We start from the raw sequence: 17,009 nt of genomic DNA, 5'->3' as shown, positions 1-17,009 counted from the left end.
ACATGGAAAAGGAAAAAAGTTCTACTGCAAACAATAAACACACCACAGAATCTTATCTCCAGTTTCAGGGCAATGAGATATATTAGACCTATCTTAGTACACAGTTCATTGTAACTTACAAGAAGAAAGCCTTACATTTTAACATCTTCTCTTCAGCTTCTTTAAGGTGTAGTGTAGACGTAGGGCACCATGTGGGAAGCCAACCAGTTAGCCATCCTAACCTAGAGCACAAAAAAACAAAATACAAAGAGATGAGTTTATGCTATTCTCAACTCCCAATTGTCACATGCTCAGAAGAAAAGCAGCACAGGAAAAAAATTACCTGTGTGATGGTGAAGCTATGTGTGACAAAAGTGACCTATTATGTACATAGCATGGTGGTAAGTACTGGGATACAGATATTCAACTTCAGCCTGTGTACTTACAAGTAGATCTCAAAGTCCATCTTATCTTCATAGATAGTCAGATTCCAAATAAACAAAAAGGATAAAATGGGCAGAATAAGAAAACAAAAACCGCAACCCCCGCACTGCAAGACAGGATCTTATTGGGGTAGAAGTGTGAAAAAGTTAAAGCCATGAGTAGACTTATTTGAATGATAGTTTCAAAGTGAATATAAAAGGTACCTCTATGGGGGTTGAGAAAAGAGACACCTTATTAAAATCTTTTTTGTGGGAAAAAAGGCTTCAAATCTTGTAAGAGTAGTCACATATCCCTAACACAAATGTGGGGGTCTGGCCTGTGTACACTCTGCTTAGGGTGACCTGGTTAACTGTTAATAGAAATATAAAAAGCTTTGGATTTCAGCAAACAGTAGATGAATAGAATGACCAAAGCATCTGTCAGAAGACAGCACAAGAAAGAACAAAGATGCAGATCTGAGGCAACCAGTGAGGAAAGGCATGGGGAGGCTGGAACTGACATACTTTGCTTGTAGCCAACAAAGGAGAGGGTGAGCCTTCAACTCCTGGCCTTGCAGCCACAAACCAAAAGCTTATTATAATAATGTAGGGCCTCAGCAGTCATTTGACAGCAAGGGCTCAGCACATGGCTGATATTATTTAAAATGAGAACTTTCTGATGAAAAACAAATGAATTAAAAAAGTGAACTAGAGCAGAGTCCAGATGAGAGGTAAGGGCTCAAACCAAGGCTTTGGCAATAGGGATAGAGACAAGAAGATGTGGTCAAAGAATATTTAAAAGGAAAACAGGTTGGATTTGATAATTGGTTGGATATAAAAAAGGTATAATAAGAGTTCCCAGGCTTCTGTCTTAGGGTACCACTATAATGATAGACAACACAAGAGGTGTGAGTAGGAAAATGGCTAAGTTTTGGAAGCGTTGTGATTCAACATCCAGCTTTTCTAACCTTTGTAGGTTCATCCTACAATATATCCCTTCCCTATAGAATTTATCTGGATATTATGTATAACAGGTGCTCAATAAATAATGTTTGCTGAATGATTAAGTCACTCCATAATCCAGGGTATTCTCAGTCCAAATTATCCCCTTTTCATAGATGTAAAAATTGAAGCTCTGAAATGTTAAGCATCAAGTCCAAGAGTATACAACTAGTAAGTTAATGACACAAGTAGAGATTTGAGTTTGATTCTGAGCATTCCAAAGTGCTTTCTTCTCAAATGACTACTTTCCTTAAAATGTCTGAAGAGTTGCCCATTACCTACTGGATAAAGTCTTTATTTTCTCAGACCTGCACAGAAGGTACTTTGCAATCCATCCACAGCCTACCTCCATCCCATCTTTTCTTTTATACATTGTACTTTTTCTAGTACCTCATAGCTCTCAAATTTTCACAGGATTATGTGTCTTTATGGCTTTGCATAGCTCTTATAAATTACCAAGTCTCAGGTAGTTTTTTATATCAGCATGAGAATGGACTAATACACAGGCCATTAAAATAAAAGAATCTTATGATTTTTAGAGGTTAAAAATAATAAACTATCATTAACATAAAACTCTTTTGTCCTTGACCAGGAATTAGGTCTATATTTAACCATAAAAATATGAAGTAGTACCAACAAGAAATTACTTACAACTCAACTTCATCCACTGACTTAAACAAACATCCCTCAAACCACATCACAATTATTTGCCACAGAGAATCAGAGGTCAATTAAAAAAAAAATTACAGTGAAATGAACTATACTATTGCTCCAACTGATATTACAGACAAATAAAACACAAATGTATTCTTTGTTTCATCTTTTTTTTTAAAAAAATGACATTCATAAAATAATTCAGACTCTGAATACCTACTATGTACAAAGCACCAGAGTTTATAAAGTTACATATCAGCCTGTAATGGAAGAATCATGCCTATCTCCACCAACTTACCACTTTCCACAAAACCAACTTTCATACAGTAGGACTGTCTGTCCATGGATTTACCTCCTAGTGACCAGCTCAACTCAGAGAAGGGGCAAAACATGTTTTCATGTTTGTAAGCTTAGTGCATTACATTAAAAAGCAGAGATCTTCAACCATAAGAATAGGCACCAACTCTCTTCAGGTTTTCACAGAAGCATTTTCATCAAAACGGTGATTTCTTTAAAGTGAGTTTTTTTTTTCTAAAGTATATTTAAACAGAAAAATACATATTTAACAAAACATAGCAAGATATTTTCACTCTTAATGGAATTGTAAAGATAGCACTCTTCCCCTAAGCCCTGACAATGTTTCTATCCAGTTTTACTTTAACCAGATGATTAAATGTTTTACAGAAACTATCTTCTACTTCTTTCTTAGAGACACTCTACAGGATTGTGTTATGTATACAATAGTCTCCATGGAACATTTCCAATGAGTAAAAAGCTAGGGCCTATTTTTTTCCATCCTTTAGTTGATTCCTGTTTGTTCAAAGGTCCCATACCTTACCTTGCAATCTCTATTGCTTCAACCCTCTAAAACTTACTCATCCAACTCTATCTCTTGTCTTTGGGGTAAATAAAAAGGCCCTTTGCCCCTTCCCCAGTGTATCCTATGCCATTCAGTGTTGTTCAGCATTCCTAGGTTTAATATATAGAAAACTGGAACTAAGGACACAGGACTGCAGCTTGTCAGCTTTCACACAAGCTGAGGTCACAAAAATTCAAGGCAAAAAATAAATTCACACAGCCCACCTATAAAACAGTAAATTAGATTCAATGCCTCTTCCTCATAGCTTTGGAAAAAAATAGACAAGCAAAACCTAACTTCTCTATTTTATTTAAGGAGATAAGCAATAAACACTATCATCTATCACTGAGGTCTAAATTCAACAGTGACCAAAGTGTCAACTGTAATACAAAGAAAAGCCACTCACCACAGGGACTATAGCTTTCTAATAGTAAGCATCTATGACATAGGGAAAGCTTACCAATGCAAGCCAGAAAGTTTTCTACAGAGCCCCGTCAGTTGGGCACTTACCTTATTAGTGAGGCAAAAGATATAAGCCCTAAAGCATCTAATCACAGAATTAAAAACAAAAAAATAAAATGATTCATGTTTTATAACCACTGTAGTGCAAACTGAGAATCTTTATAGTGAGACTTTTGAGTAAGAAACATTTTAAAAGATCACATCGGAGGTGGCAATTCTAAGGAAAGCCAGGTAAGATGTGCTTAACATATTAACAGAGTATATTTATCTAAGAATCTGATTCTAAGTATCCTGAGCAAGAGACTGACAACACTTTTCTCCTTAACTTCTTACCTAATCTTTAAAAAAAAAAATTACATCATACTGTACTCCACATCATCAACATGTAAGTTTCCTGGTAATCTCTGTTTTGTTATTTAATATATCTGACTATCTATAGCATTACTAAACCTGAATTGCATAATCTATAAATATTATGAAACAGTGAAAGAGGTTTCAAAGTATTCTGAAGAAAATATGCAGAAATCTGGCCAGTTTCCACACAGTTTTGGCCACTTAAATAACATTTCTAATTAGGTTATAAGTAAAGAGGATTTCACTACATTCAACTTTGTTTAAAATGGCCTCCATTCCTATTCTGGTACAGTTAAGAGAAAAAAATCATATAAAATTATTATTGCTCTTGATAAACTAACCTAAGCACAGTATTCTACCTCATTTAAAGAAGCCATGAGGCTTTGATTTTTATTATAAATATCCAAATTAATTAGAGGTATGAATATGTATATATATTTACATTTATATTTATCTGAAATACTTCCTCAACTAAAGACTAAAAATTTCCAAATTGGGAATTGTAACACTTGGGTAAATAAAGCCCTTTCTTGTGAATTGACTTTTTAAATCCTATTCTTGGGAAAGAGAAAGAAAAACGACAAAAAGAATATTTGGGAGGCTGAGGCAGGAGGATTGCTTGAGCTCAGTCAGGAGGTCAAGACCAGATGCCTGGCATATGCCTGTAGTCCCAGCATCCTGGGAGAGAATGGGGTGTGAGGGGCAAGTTGCTGAGGTGGGAGGATTGCTTGAGCCCAGGAGGTTGAGGCTGCAGTAAGCTATGATTGTGCCACTGCACTCCAGCATGGGCAACAGAGCAAGAACCTGTCTCTTAAAAAAAAAAAAGAATATGGTCTCATACAGTTACAATTTAAGTGACTATCATGCCATTTTATTTTAGATAAATGATATTTAAGTGATTCAAATTATCACCATTAGATCAATGACAACACAGGCCCTCCAATATATGTTAACACATTAATAACAGTCTTTTAGTTGCCGACCCCTGCCACCAGCTCCTAACCTGTAACTTTTAAAGACTCAGAGTTGTAGTATAAGTGTTTTAGACAAGCCACATGCTGGTAACACTTATCTCCCCCGTTTCCTAACCTTCCTTCACACAGTAAACAAACCATTTTAGAATCACTTATATGACCTCATTATCGAACATACTTGAAGAAGCCACATGTGTACTCTACTTAACAAGTCAGTGACATTTCTTTGCATCAGTTCTAAAATAAGTTCATTCACAAAATGATAAAGGGACTAAAACTAAAAATTTTAGGTCTCAAACTGAACAATCAGTTTTAATAAAATCATTTCTCCACATGACTTTTTTAATCACTCACAATCAGGAGTGGGAATTACAGAAACATGAGATTAGACTAATAATCTAACAATCAGTCAAGGCAATGCTTAAGCCAATATAATGTTTCAAGAGGAAGAACTGAGCTTTTTATATCGTTTAGGAGCAGGACGGTAGAAAATAAGGTCATAGTCTGGACACATTAAATTTTGAGGAATCAGACATAAACATCTGACCATTAGAAACATCAGAGTACAGAAGCGGGCTCCAGAAGAAGAATGAGATCTGAGTCATCTCCATAGACAAAATAGTTTAAGAAGTTTGCGTAAACAAGACAAAACATAAAAACAAGGATGATGACAATCTTGGAAAATGACTACATTTAGAGAATGAAAAAAAGAGAGAGAGGTCTCAGGTAAGTTAAGATAAAAGGCAAAATGTAATTAAGACCTAGAACGTTTAATAAGAGTTTCAAAAAGTAGTAGCTATCATTACAGTAACAAACACCAAAAAGGACCCAAGAAGAGCTGAAAAAACTAGAAGGCCATTGGAATGTGGCAGTGAAAAGTTCTGTGATTTTTTAAAGATGAGGTGGCAATGATTTGGGAAGGAAAGAAGGGAGCAGAGAGAAAGGCACATAACTTGCCAGTTTTTAAAAAGATTAGATAGAGAAATCCACTCTCCTATCTCCAAGGCAAAGACCTACATTCACATTCTAATGTAAACCCAGAGAGGAGCTGGCAAACAGACTGAAGCTGGGAGGGGAGAGAAAAATCCCTTATTTATACCTTATTTATAGCATTTGATTATTTCCATCGTGTAAATACTCCCACCATGGCCAATTTCAAGCTGCCAACAGTTGGCAAAATTCCTGAAAACACAGCAATGTCTTGTTGGTACAAATCAACTCCAGCATACAATCGCAAATCACCTCTTTTATGGTCTACCCTGCAAATGGGCAATTCTGTGACAGCTTTCTCTCAACTGACACTTAATCATTCTCTAGGACAACTTAAAGCAATTCACAGAAGTCTACCCTACTCTCATTACATTTAGCTTTCTCAACGGTACTGCAACTGAAAGAGGTTGGATATTGAAAGCAAAATGGATCCCCAGGATGCGGATCTTCACTAAGTGCTACAAAGTAAAAGACAAGAATCATATTCTCCAAAAAGCCATCAGGTGACCATTTTATAACTTTCCTTTGTTAATGTTATCTCCCTATCTAAACGTCAAATGTCTTAAGGGTAGGGAATTGTATTCAAAACAAGAGCCAAACATCCCACAGGAGTCCCAATTCCAGTGACAGGCAGCAGAGATACAGGAAAAAGCACCTCAGATTAAATCCAGACACCTCAAAGGGTTCCAATCCAGCCCTACTACTTGCTGGCAAGCTGTTAAAGCGTTTCCAGAGGCAGTTTCAACTGCAAAATGGGAACAATAATACCCAGCACACAGGGTCAACCTTAGAATTAACAGGATTACTTCTGGGGAACACCCAGGAGGGGCAGAGGCTTAACCTTCTCTGCTTGCCTGCTTGGGACATTCAGGACATACCAGTATAGTCGCTGGACACTGCTAAAGCGTATTGCCAAGAATAGTTTCTCTGTCTAGAAACTATGGCTGATCAGCTGCTAAGGATTTTTTTAATCATCTACTTCCAGTGACCTCCAACCATCAATCAAAGCCAGAAAACCCTTTCAGGTTGTGTCCTGGACTCTCAGGCCCCACAACACCAAAACCAAAGAGTCCACCTGAAAGTAGTGTCAAGAGTCAAAAATGTTGTGACAAACCAGATGAGAACACAACCTACCAATTAGGTTCCTACTGCGTCCACCTAACATTCAACAGGAAGTTCATCCACAAACCTCAACAGTGGAGTCATTCATCAAATAAACAAAACTCAAGAGAATAACTTTGTTTCTAATATTTCACAAGTTTTCCCCATACATCTTTCCAAATATCCCTGTCTTCATGGTATTTCATAGTCTATCATTTAGGTTATGTTTCCTAGGCAAATTTCTCCAGACGTCTGAAGCAGAATCGGTATCGAGAACTTGAATATATATGGGGGAAGTGTAGAAGTTTACTTTCAATATAAATGACAGGCCTTGAGAAACAAGGCAATAATCTTCAAAACAATTTAATTATTCCACTCCTTAACTACTATTCTTCTACTAACAAGTGCAAGAAGTCATTTAGGTGTAGAAAAGAATAAACTCACTATACCTGTACATCAAGAAGTTTCACATTAGACATCTGCCCTGCAACTTCCAGTTTCCTATATGTTATGTGTGTTCCTCTAAGGCACATGCAAGTGCCTTCTCCAGTAAAACCAGAATAATCCCAGACGCGCAAACAAATAAGGGACAGTGGAGCTTTGAAGATAAAGACCTTCATCCGAAAGATGAATTACCACATTTGAACCTGGTATCTCTATCTTAAGGGCTAATTTTGTTTCTATGAAGCATCTGAACCCACAGCCATACACCTACTTCCCTAACTCCTTCTCCCCCTCCCTCCTTCCCGGCACCCCCGCCCTCCCGCCGCTCGCCAAGCGAATTCGGGCCTCCGTCTAATCCTCCCCCAAAGAAGCGCCGCCCCTTCCTCCGGCTTCTGGAAGGATAGCCCAGCGGCCAAGGCTGGACAGAGCACAGGTAGTACCTAGACAGAAGCCGCGCTGGGAGGCGGATAGAGTGACCCGGCCATTTCCCGCCCCTCGCAGTCAAGTGCAGGGTCGGCCGGGCACCGCCCGCCGGCCGCATAGGAGCAGGCCGGGTCCCTTGGCAGAGCCCGAGCCGGGGCGGCTGACACAATAACCGGGAGGACACTCCGCGCGGGGTCAAGGTGGCCTCCCCGCGCGGCCAGAGTCCGGCTCAGATATCTCGGGGCCCTGGCGCTGACGGGAGCCTGCCCTGGGTAGAGCGGCGCCGGGACGCCTCTGGGCGCCGCGCGGGCTCTTGCCGGGGCGGGTGGAGGAAGCGGCCGGTCGTCGCCAGGCGGGCGGCGAGTCCTTCGTGCTGCCCGCTGGGCCCGAACCCGGCCCGCGCGGAGGACGCGCGCCGGAGACACACGAAGCCCCCCTGCCCCCTGCCGGCTGCGCTTACCGTTCTCCGGTGTCTGCAGAGTCCACCTCCTCCTCCTCCGCCGCCATAGCCCCCGCCGCGCAAGCGCCGGGAGAGCCTCGAAGCCGGCTGACAGGCCAACTGGGCTGTCCCGGGCCGCCGCCCCTCTTAAGGCGGCTCCGATGCCCGCGCATGCGTCGTCCTCGCACTCGCATGGCCCGGCGGCACGCCTGCGCCTGCGCCTGTCTGGCCATGCCTCCCCTACCCCCAGCAGCGTCTTTCTGCCTGTTGCGCCCGGGTGTGTGCGCTGGGCCGGGCAGTCAGTCGAGAGGGACTGGCGAGACTCACCCGACAGAGATAGGAGGTAGCTAATTTTAATAATGACTGTATTCATGCATCATCCGGTCGGTGTTGGCTGTCAGGTGGCACCCTGGGGACCGAGGCGCGCCCAGTCCTGGAAGAGCCTAGCTAGAGCCCGATAGATGGTGCCGTGGCGAATGAAATGCCGTAATCGAGATGCTGTGTGACCCCTCGCCAGCCCTTTCCCGCGGGTGGCGGGGCCAAGGGGAGAGGGCGACTCACAGGAGCCTTCAATCATTTGAGCACTGCTCTCGGTGCTGGGGTTACAGTAGTGGCCAAAACCAGCAACTTCTCTCCCACCCAGCTCTCTAGATGCCTGGAGGGTGAAAAGAGTCGGCGTTTAGGTACTTAGAGTTATTGAGGGAAGATGACTAACCTTAATGGCACCATTTCTTGACCTGTTTTCAAGTCTTTTAGCCATCAGGTACAGCCTGCTTTTTAGTTTTACCACGCACCACTACTCATCCATTTGTGTTTGATGTGTGTCTACTATGGACCCACTCTGTTCTAGGTGCTTGGAAACAATGGATTGAAATACGCCTCCTGTTTTGATAAATCCTACACTAATACATTAACCTTTATTTTAGACACAGTTCATTGCTCTCCGTCCCTGACTCTCCTCCCTTTTTCTCTCCTCTGAGCACTGGTCTAAATCTGTCTTTATCACTCATATAGCACTCAGATTCTTAGCCTTGTGTAATTGTTATAGCATTTTAATAAACATTATTGAGTATCTTTCCAGCTACACAAGAAGGCCCTCTGGGACAGGGATAGTGTCTTCTGTAATTTAGAGAGGGGAAAGCCACGCATAAATTCTTAGGCATTGTAATAACTAATCAATTTTTTATTGTGTTTGATCCAATTCATAAAATATTTTAGGGAAGACCAGAACATATAAAAAACATTTTTACAGGAATTAATGGTTGTTTCATGAAAGGGCCATATATGCAAAGTGACCTCCAAATGCAGAAGGAGCTGAGAAACTAAAGAATGAGACAGACAAATCCAACTTGTCAGTAAAAGGTGATTTATTAGGGAACTTACGGACAGAAGCATGGTCTTGGACAGCAGCAGGACAGGTAAATCTCTGTGCTGTTACTCGTGCAGACCAAGGTTGTTTTGACCTAACAGCAGGTAAGTAAGTATGTGCTCTGATATAATTTGGATGTTGTCCTCTCTAAATCTCATGTTGAATTGTGATCTCTAGTGTTGGGGGTGGGATTTGATGGGTGGTGATTAGATCCTGGGGATGAATTTCTCATGAATGGTTTAGCACTATCCCCTTAATGATGTCCTTGCAATAGTAAGAAGATTTCTCTCGTGAGATCTGGTTGTTTAAGAGTGTGTGGTACCTACCCCTCACTCTCTTGCTCCTACTATAGCCATATAAGATGCCTGTTCCTGCTTTGCCCTCAGCCATGAGGGCAAATGCTCCCTGAAGCCTTCCCAGAAGCCAAGCGGGTACCAGCACCATGATTCCTATATAGCCTGCAGAACCATAAGCCAATTAAACTTCTTTTCAGGCCAGGCGTGGTGGCTCACACCTGTAATCCCAGCACTTTGGGAGGCTGAGATGGGTGGATCATGAGGTCAGGAGTTTGAGATCAGCCTGGCCAAGATGGTGAAACCCTGTCTCTTAAAAAAAAAAAAAAAAAGAAAAGAAAAGAAAAAAACTTTTCTTTATAAAATTACCCAGTCCCAAGTATTTCTTTTTTCTTTTTTTCTTTTTGATGGAGTTTCAGGCTGGAGTGCAGTTGCTCAATCTTGGCTCACTGAAAACTCTGCCTCTCACGTTCAAGAAATTATCCTGCCTCAGCCTCCCGAGTAGCTGGGATTACAGCCACCATGCCTGGCTAATTTTCTGTAGTTTTAGTAGAGACAGGATTTTACCATGTTGGCCAGGCTGGTCTAGAACTCCTGACCTCAAATGATCCGCCTGCCTTAGCTTCCCAAAGTGCTAGGATTATAGGCATAAGCCACTGCACCAAGCCATACTTCTTCATAACAAAGAACAGCCTGTCACATGCTCTTATACAAGGAATGATAGATAAAGTAGAAAACTTGGAGGCCTTCCCAAAACTGGGGTTACTCAGAAATCAATGTGGTGGATTAGCATCCAAGATGGAGTTACTTTAGCCTCCACGATAGTGTTGCCAGACACTTGTAGTGTGTTTGCAGAAACTGATCCTCTGCTGAAATATCCTAGCTTGGCTGTGGTGAATACATTTTAAACAATCCTGCCAGCTCCTGCCAACCCTGAGCTATGTAGGGCATTCTGTTCCGAGAACTTTGTAGTCTGAGACACCTGGCATCTTTGTAACCAATTTTCTGAGAAACAGGGCCCACTGGCCCATACATCCTGTACCTGCAACTGTGTAACTGCACCCTACATCCTCAGTGAAAAACAACTTTAAATAGAATTTTGTTATTATGAACCCCCCCCAACCTGCTCCTTCTGCTTCTGTCATAATCTGCTTACTACCCCCTGACCCTATGCTAGAGTTTATGCAGAAACCGACAAGCAGTGCATGGGACTATAGGACTTCATGCTCTTCCTTAACTCTAGGAGTAGCTCTAGCCCAGGCTTCACCTTGCTGCTAATGAAGGAGTCATCTTCAACAATGGCAAGAAGTCCAAGCTAGAATTGGCCATTCACCCATCACCTGGGTGTTGCCAGCAATGATGGAACCCTGCAACTCTGTCCTGACCACCATGCCACCCTGGGCCCCTTGGACTGTGTCTCCTTGGGAGACAAGGGTCCAACACGTGTCATTGCAACCTATATCCCAAGGGCCCCACATACTTTAACCACTGCTTGAATCAGACCTCCTCCATCACTACCTCCCTGAAGTTTGGTGGTGCCCTGAAAGCTGACCTCTCTGAGTTTAAGGCCAGCTCGGTCCCCTATCCTCCAAATTAACTTTCTTTTTGTGACCTGCTAACCAATTACCTGATTGAGCAGTGCTTACATTGGGAGATTGCCAATACCTACTTTGTTCTCTCCAATCAGATGGCCAGATATGACACTGACCAAACAAGTTCAGAGTCTGCTCTGTGTGTTCTGCCTTAGGGCTGTGGCCTAAAGACTAAATGCTGCCATTGTCCCACCAGGACCAAGTGTGCCATACGCTTGGTTGATGACTGGTGCCCCACTGGGTTCAGGGTTGGCTTTAATTTCCAGTCCTCCAACAGCAGTTCCCCAGGGAAAGTGCTGAGCAATACAACAGCTATCACAGGGGGCCTGGGCCTTTATCACAAGCCTGCCAAGCAAACACAAACCAGAATGAGGGTAAGGGCACGGAGAAGGGGATTTTTTCTGAGGGCTTCAGTGGCCTGGCTGCTTTGTAAATATTTTTTTGGTTTTGGTAGAGACAGGTCTCACTGTGTTGCCTAGGCTGGTCTCAAATTCCTGGCCTCCCAGAGTGCTGGGATTACAGGCTTAAGCTACCATGCCCAGCCTGTAAATGTTTATAAAGAAATGCTGTAATAAAGGAAAGCAAATGTGGCAGGGAGATAATAAGGACACAGGATGATTAGGGAAAGTGGTAGCTAGGTCAAGGGAAGGGCCTGAATATCAATCAGCTGTATGCCTTTTCAAAAAAAAAAAAAAAATCACATGACTTTAGGGCTTCTCAGACTCTAATCTGCATGCAGACTTCCTGTGGATCATGTTAAATTGTAGATTGACTCTGTAGGTCTGAGGTAGAGCCTGAGATCTCTATTTCTAATTAGCTCCTACTTATGACTATGTTCCTGAGGCCAATCAGCAGACTACCCTTTAAGTAATGAAGCTCTAGAGCAACCCTGTCTGCTAGAACTTTCTGTAATGATGGAAATGTTCTAGACCCACACTCTCTGATACAGTAGCCATTAACTACATGTGGTTGTGGAGCATCTGAAATTTGGCTAGTGTGACTGAATTCTGAATTTTAATTAAGTTGAAATTTGGAAGTCGCACAGTGGTAATGGCTACCATACTGGATAGCAAGATCTAGATCTCTTAATCCTCATCTATAACAATGAGAGTTTGGGCTGGGTGTGGTGGCTCACACCTGTCATCTTAGCAGTTTGGGAGGGCAAGACAGGTGAATCACTTGAGCCCAGGAGTTTGAGACCAGCCTAGGCAACATGGCAAGACCCCATCTCTAGTAAAAGTAAAAAATTAGCTGGGTGTGGTGGTATGTGCCTTTGGTCCCAGCTCTACTCAGGAGGCTGAGGGTGCGAGGATCCCTTGAGCCCAGGGAGGGCGAGGCTGCAGTGAGCTGTGATCATGCCACTGTACCCCAGACTGGGTGACAGAGTGAGACCCTATCTCAAAAAAAAAAAGAGTTTGAGACTAGACAATTCCCTAAGTCCCTTCTAGCATTCTGGGGTTCCAAGTTGTTTTTAAGGTATGTATGGGGTGGGTAGGGTGAGGGGAGAACTGACAGATATTAAAGTCTGGAGTAAAGCATGAGAGGTTGGGAGCTCTACATAGTTGATTGGAGGAGTGAGGAAGAGGAGCACGGTGCCCTGGGAGCTGGATCCTAGAACTCAGTGGTAGAGCTGTCCTCCAGAGACAAGAGACTCTGATTAACTAAGGAGCGTTAATTGAACTCTTAGAACCAGAATAAAAGATCTTCTTCAGTGGGACACAAATGCCAGGCCCTAAAGGAAAAGAGTGATTAATTCAACCACATCAAAAGCTAAGACATCCTGTGAAAAAAGGCGCAATAAAACTGCAAAATATAGAACAGACTAGAAAATCTATTTTGAACACGTTGAGAAACCAAGCCTTTAATATATCCAATATGTTAAAAAAAAAAAAAAAAAGAAAGAAAAGAAAAGAAAGAAAGTAGATGAAAAAAGCCTTCTCAGAGGAGAAAACCCTCAAGCCATAAACAGCTGCAAGATGCTCAGACTCATCAGTGATCAATTCAGTACAAATTCAAACTCTGATTACATCAATGAAAAAGGCTGATGCTGCTAAATACTGGCAGGACCATGGAATCAGTGGGGAATGTCCCTACCCATTTGGTGGAAGTGCAAATTGGCACAGCCATTTGGAAATGGAAAATTAATGTATTCCGTGGCCCAGGAATTTAACTTCTAGGGGTCTGACCTTTTTCATGTGCATATAGAGACACATAAAAGGATGTTTGCTTCAGTATTCTAATAGCAAAAAAAAAAAAAAAAAGACATTAATAAGAATGCCTGTGATTAAATAAATTTCAGTACCTCCATAATACAGAATACTATGAAGCAATTAAGAAAAATGAGGTAGATCTATATGTACTAATATGGAAGTACGCCAGAGCATATTAATATGTGGAAAGGCATAATCCATGAAATATCCAAAAGTTGGTTTTGGGGGATTAATAAAGTTGATAAATGCTTGGATAGCCAATAAGAAGAAAAAGAAAAGTACAAATTGACAATATTAGAAACAGAAAAGAAGATATCACTAGAGATCTTACCAACATATTCAAAAGATAGTAAGACAATACTACAAATAGCTTTATGCTAATAAATTTGAAGAGTTAGATAAAATAAACAAAATCTTTTGAAAACATAATTTACTAAAACTGACAAGATGAAATAGAAAATCTGAATAGCTCAATATCTCTTTTTTTTAATTGAATGTGTAATTTTTTTAAAACTTCCCACAAAGAGAATTGTTTTTCAAATACAGTCCCCAACTTATAATGGCTCAACTTACAATTTTGTGAATTTACAATGGTATGACAGCAATGCACATTCAGCAGAAACCAAGTACCCATACAACCATTCTATTTTTACTCTCACTGCATTATTCAAATAAATTGCATGAAATATTTAAGACTTTATTATAAAATAGGTCCTGTGTTGGATGGTTTTGCATAACAGTAGGCTAATGTAAGAGCTCTGAGTACATTCAAGGTAGGCTGGGCTAAGCCAGGATGTTAGGTAGGTTAAGTGCATTAAATGCACTTTGAACTTAACAATATATTCAACTTACAGTGGGTTTATCAGAAAATAACCCCACATAGATCAAGGAACGTCTTTAGTTAATTAATTGGCCCCTCATGGTAGAATAAAATAGCCACAAGTTCTTGCTGCATCTCATGTTAATTACCATTTATTTTTCCTTCCCTTGAGTCTGAATTTGTGACTTGTTTTGACTAAAAGCATGTGGCAGAAGTGATGCTGTGTCATTTTCAAGGCTGAAACTTAAGACTCTCTTGCTCCGTGGGCTGGGTGTGGTGGCTCACTCCTATAATTTCAGCACTCTGGGAAGCTGAGGCAGTCCAATCATGAAGTCAGGAGATCGAGACCATCCTGGCTAACATGGTGAAACCCCATCTCTATTAAAATTAGCCTGGCTTAGTGGCACATGCCTACAGTCATAGCTACTCGGGAGGCTGAGGCAGGAGAATTGCTTGAATCTGGGAGGCAGAGGTTGCAGTGAACTGAGATCATGCCACTGCACTCCAGCATGGGCAACAGTGTGAGACTCCATCTCAAAAAAAGAAAAAAAAAAGACTTGCTCTAGAGTTCACCAATTCATCTATTTCCCCTAAAGTCAAATACCGTGGCGAAAGTCTGACTACCCTGAGATGACCATGCTATGATTAAGCCTTGCTAGCCACGTGGAGAGAGAAGCCATATGCAGAGCAGCAAGGCACCAGACTTGTGAGTGAAGTTTTAGAATTTCCAGACTACCCACCACCTGAATGCAGCTGAATGAATGGCCCCAGTTATCATGTAGATTAAAAGGTCTGCCCAGATAAGCTTGAATTCCTGACCCACAAAATTGTGAGAAAATAAAATGGTGATGGTTTTAAGCCACTATAGTTAATTTAGTTTGCTAGGTAACAATAGATCATCAGATCACATTCACACCATGTATTGATAACTCCTTACCCCACCAATGTGTAATGCCACTATTTCATCTACTAAGTTATGTGGTTAATTTAGTTCAAAATTCTTTTCACAAAGTCTTTTTTAAACTATTTATATTGAGATAATTGCAGATTCACATGCCATTGTAAGAATAATACAGAGAGATCCCATGTACCCTTTACCAACTTCCCCTTGTGGTAACATTTTGCAAAATGATATTACAATGTCACAACCAGGATATTGACACAGAAACAATACATATGTGGAACATTTCCATCACCACAGGATCCCTCCTGTTGCTCTTTTACACCCACACCCACTTCCCTCCTGCACATACAACCCAACAAACTAATCTGTTCCTCTAATTTTGTCACTCCAAGAAATTTACCTAAATGGAATCATTATAGAACAGAATATGACCTTTTTTTTTTTTTTTTGCAAGGCAGGGTCTCACTGTCTCACAGGCTGGAGTGCAGTGGTACAAATGTGGCTCAGTACAGCCTCAATCACCTATGCTCAGATACTCCTGCCTCAACCTCCATGTAGCTGGGTCCACATGCTTACCACCACCATGCCTAGCTATTTTTTTTTTCAAATCATTTTTTGTACATATAGGGTCTCACTTTATTGCCCAGGCTGGTCTCAAACTCCCAGGCTCAAGTCATCCTCTCACCTCACCTCCCAAAGTGCTGGGATTACAGGCTTGAGCCACTGTACTTGGCCCATATTTAACCTCTTGGGATTGACTTTTCTCCCAGCATAATTCTTTGGAGATTAAAATTGTTGCACATATACGTAATTCATTCCTTTTTCTTGAAAAGTAGTTTTACATGGTTTAATGTACCCATAGTTTGTTTAATCAATTTTCTGATGCAGAACATTTGAGTTGTTTCCAGTTTTCAGATATTAGAAATAAAGTTGCCAAAAACATTCAGATTTTTCTGTGATTCCAAGTTTAAATTTCTCTGGGATAAATGTCAAAGAATACAATTGCTGGGTCATATGATAGTTACATGTTTTGTTTTTTAAAAACCACCAAACTATTTTCCAGAGTAGCCGTACCATATATTCCCACCAGCAAAGTGTTATCAACCCAGTTTCTCCACATTCTTGTCAGCTTTTGGTGTTGTCTCTCTTTTTTATTTTGGCCATTCTGTTGGATGTGTAGTGATGTTCCTTTGTGGCTTTAATTTGTATTTCCCTGATGGCTAGTGATGTTGAGCATCTTTTCATGTGGTTATTTTCCATCTGTATATCTGTTTCAAAATGAGATATCAATTCATGTATTTTGCTTATCTTCTAATTGTTGAGTTTTGACAATTCTTTATATTCTGTAGATACCAGTACTTTGTCAGGTTTTGTAGTATGCAAATATTTCCTGCCATCTGTAGCTTGTATTTTCATCTTCTTCATACGGTGCATATTTTTTTACAGTGAAAGTTTTTAATTTGATAAAATCCCATTAATTGATTTTTTAAAATGGATTATGCTTTTGCTATCAAGTCTGAGAATTTTTTGCCTAGCTTGAGGTCTTGAGGATCCTGTTTCTCTTATGCTTTTTTCTAAAAGTTTTATGATTTTACATCTGATGTTTGAATCCATGATCTATTTTGAGTTAATTTTTGTGGATGTGAGATGTTTGTTTTTGTCTGTGGATATCCAATTGTTCCAACACCATAATTGGAAAAACAATAGTTGTTAAATAA

At 40.8% G+C, this 17,009-nt stretch overlaps 1 protein-coding gene and 1 long non-coding RNA gene across 6 annotated transcripts in view; one reads left to right on the top strand and one right to left on the bottom strand.

Moving 5' to 3' along the window:
• The window catches only part of ABHD5 (abhydrolase domain containing 5, lysophosphatidic acid acyltransferase), a 29,515-nt gene extending 21,290 nt beyond the window's left edge, over positions 1-8,225 (bottom strand). For 4 of the 5 annotated variants that reach the window (XR_013527251.1, XM_002758257.7, XM_035275012.3 and 1 more), the window contains exons 1-2: positions 8,125-8,225; positions 136-221 (exon numbers count right to left, since the gene is read on the bottom strand). Coding sequence is in view for 4 of the 5 variants with exons in the window: in XM_002758257.7 (XP_002758303.5) it covers positions 136-221; positions 8,125-8,171 (133 nt within the window). In the remaining variant the exon portion in view is untranslated. Of the gene's footprint in view, positions 1-135; positions 222-7,681 lie in introns of all 5 variants that reach the window. The other variant, XM_035275011.3, reaches the window with a different exon arrangement.
• A 101-nt stretch (positions 8,226-8,326) lies between these two features.
• Positions 8,327-17,009, top strand: part of LOC118147822 (uncharacterized) — a 37,642-nt gene continuing 28,959 nt past the window's right edge. Inside the window, exon 1 of the long non-coding RNA XR_004734425.3 lies at positions 8,327-8,446. This is a non-coding gene — a long non-coding RNA (uncharacterized LOC118147822). The remainder of the gene's footprint in view (positions 8,447-17,009) is intronic.

This window comes from Callithrix jacchus, chromosome 15 (genome assembly GCF_049354715.1).
Source record: "Callithrix jacchus isolate 240 chromosome 15, calJac240_pri, whole genome shotgun sequence".
In the NCBI taxonomy this organism is placed as follows: domain Eukaryota; kingdom Metazoa; phylum Chordata; class Mammalia; order Primates; family Cebidae; genus Callithrix; species Callithrix jacchus.
Note: the sequence above shows the minus strand (reverse complement) of the source record. Positions and strands in the feature narration are given on the sequence as shown.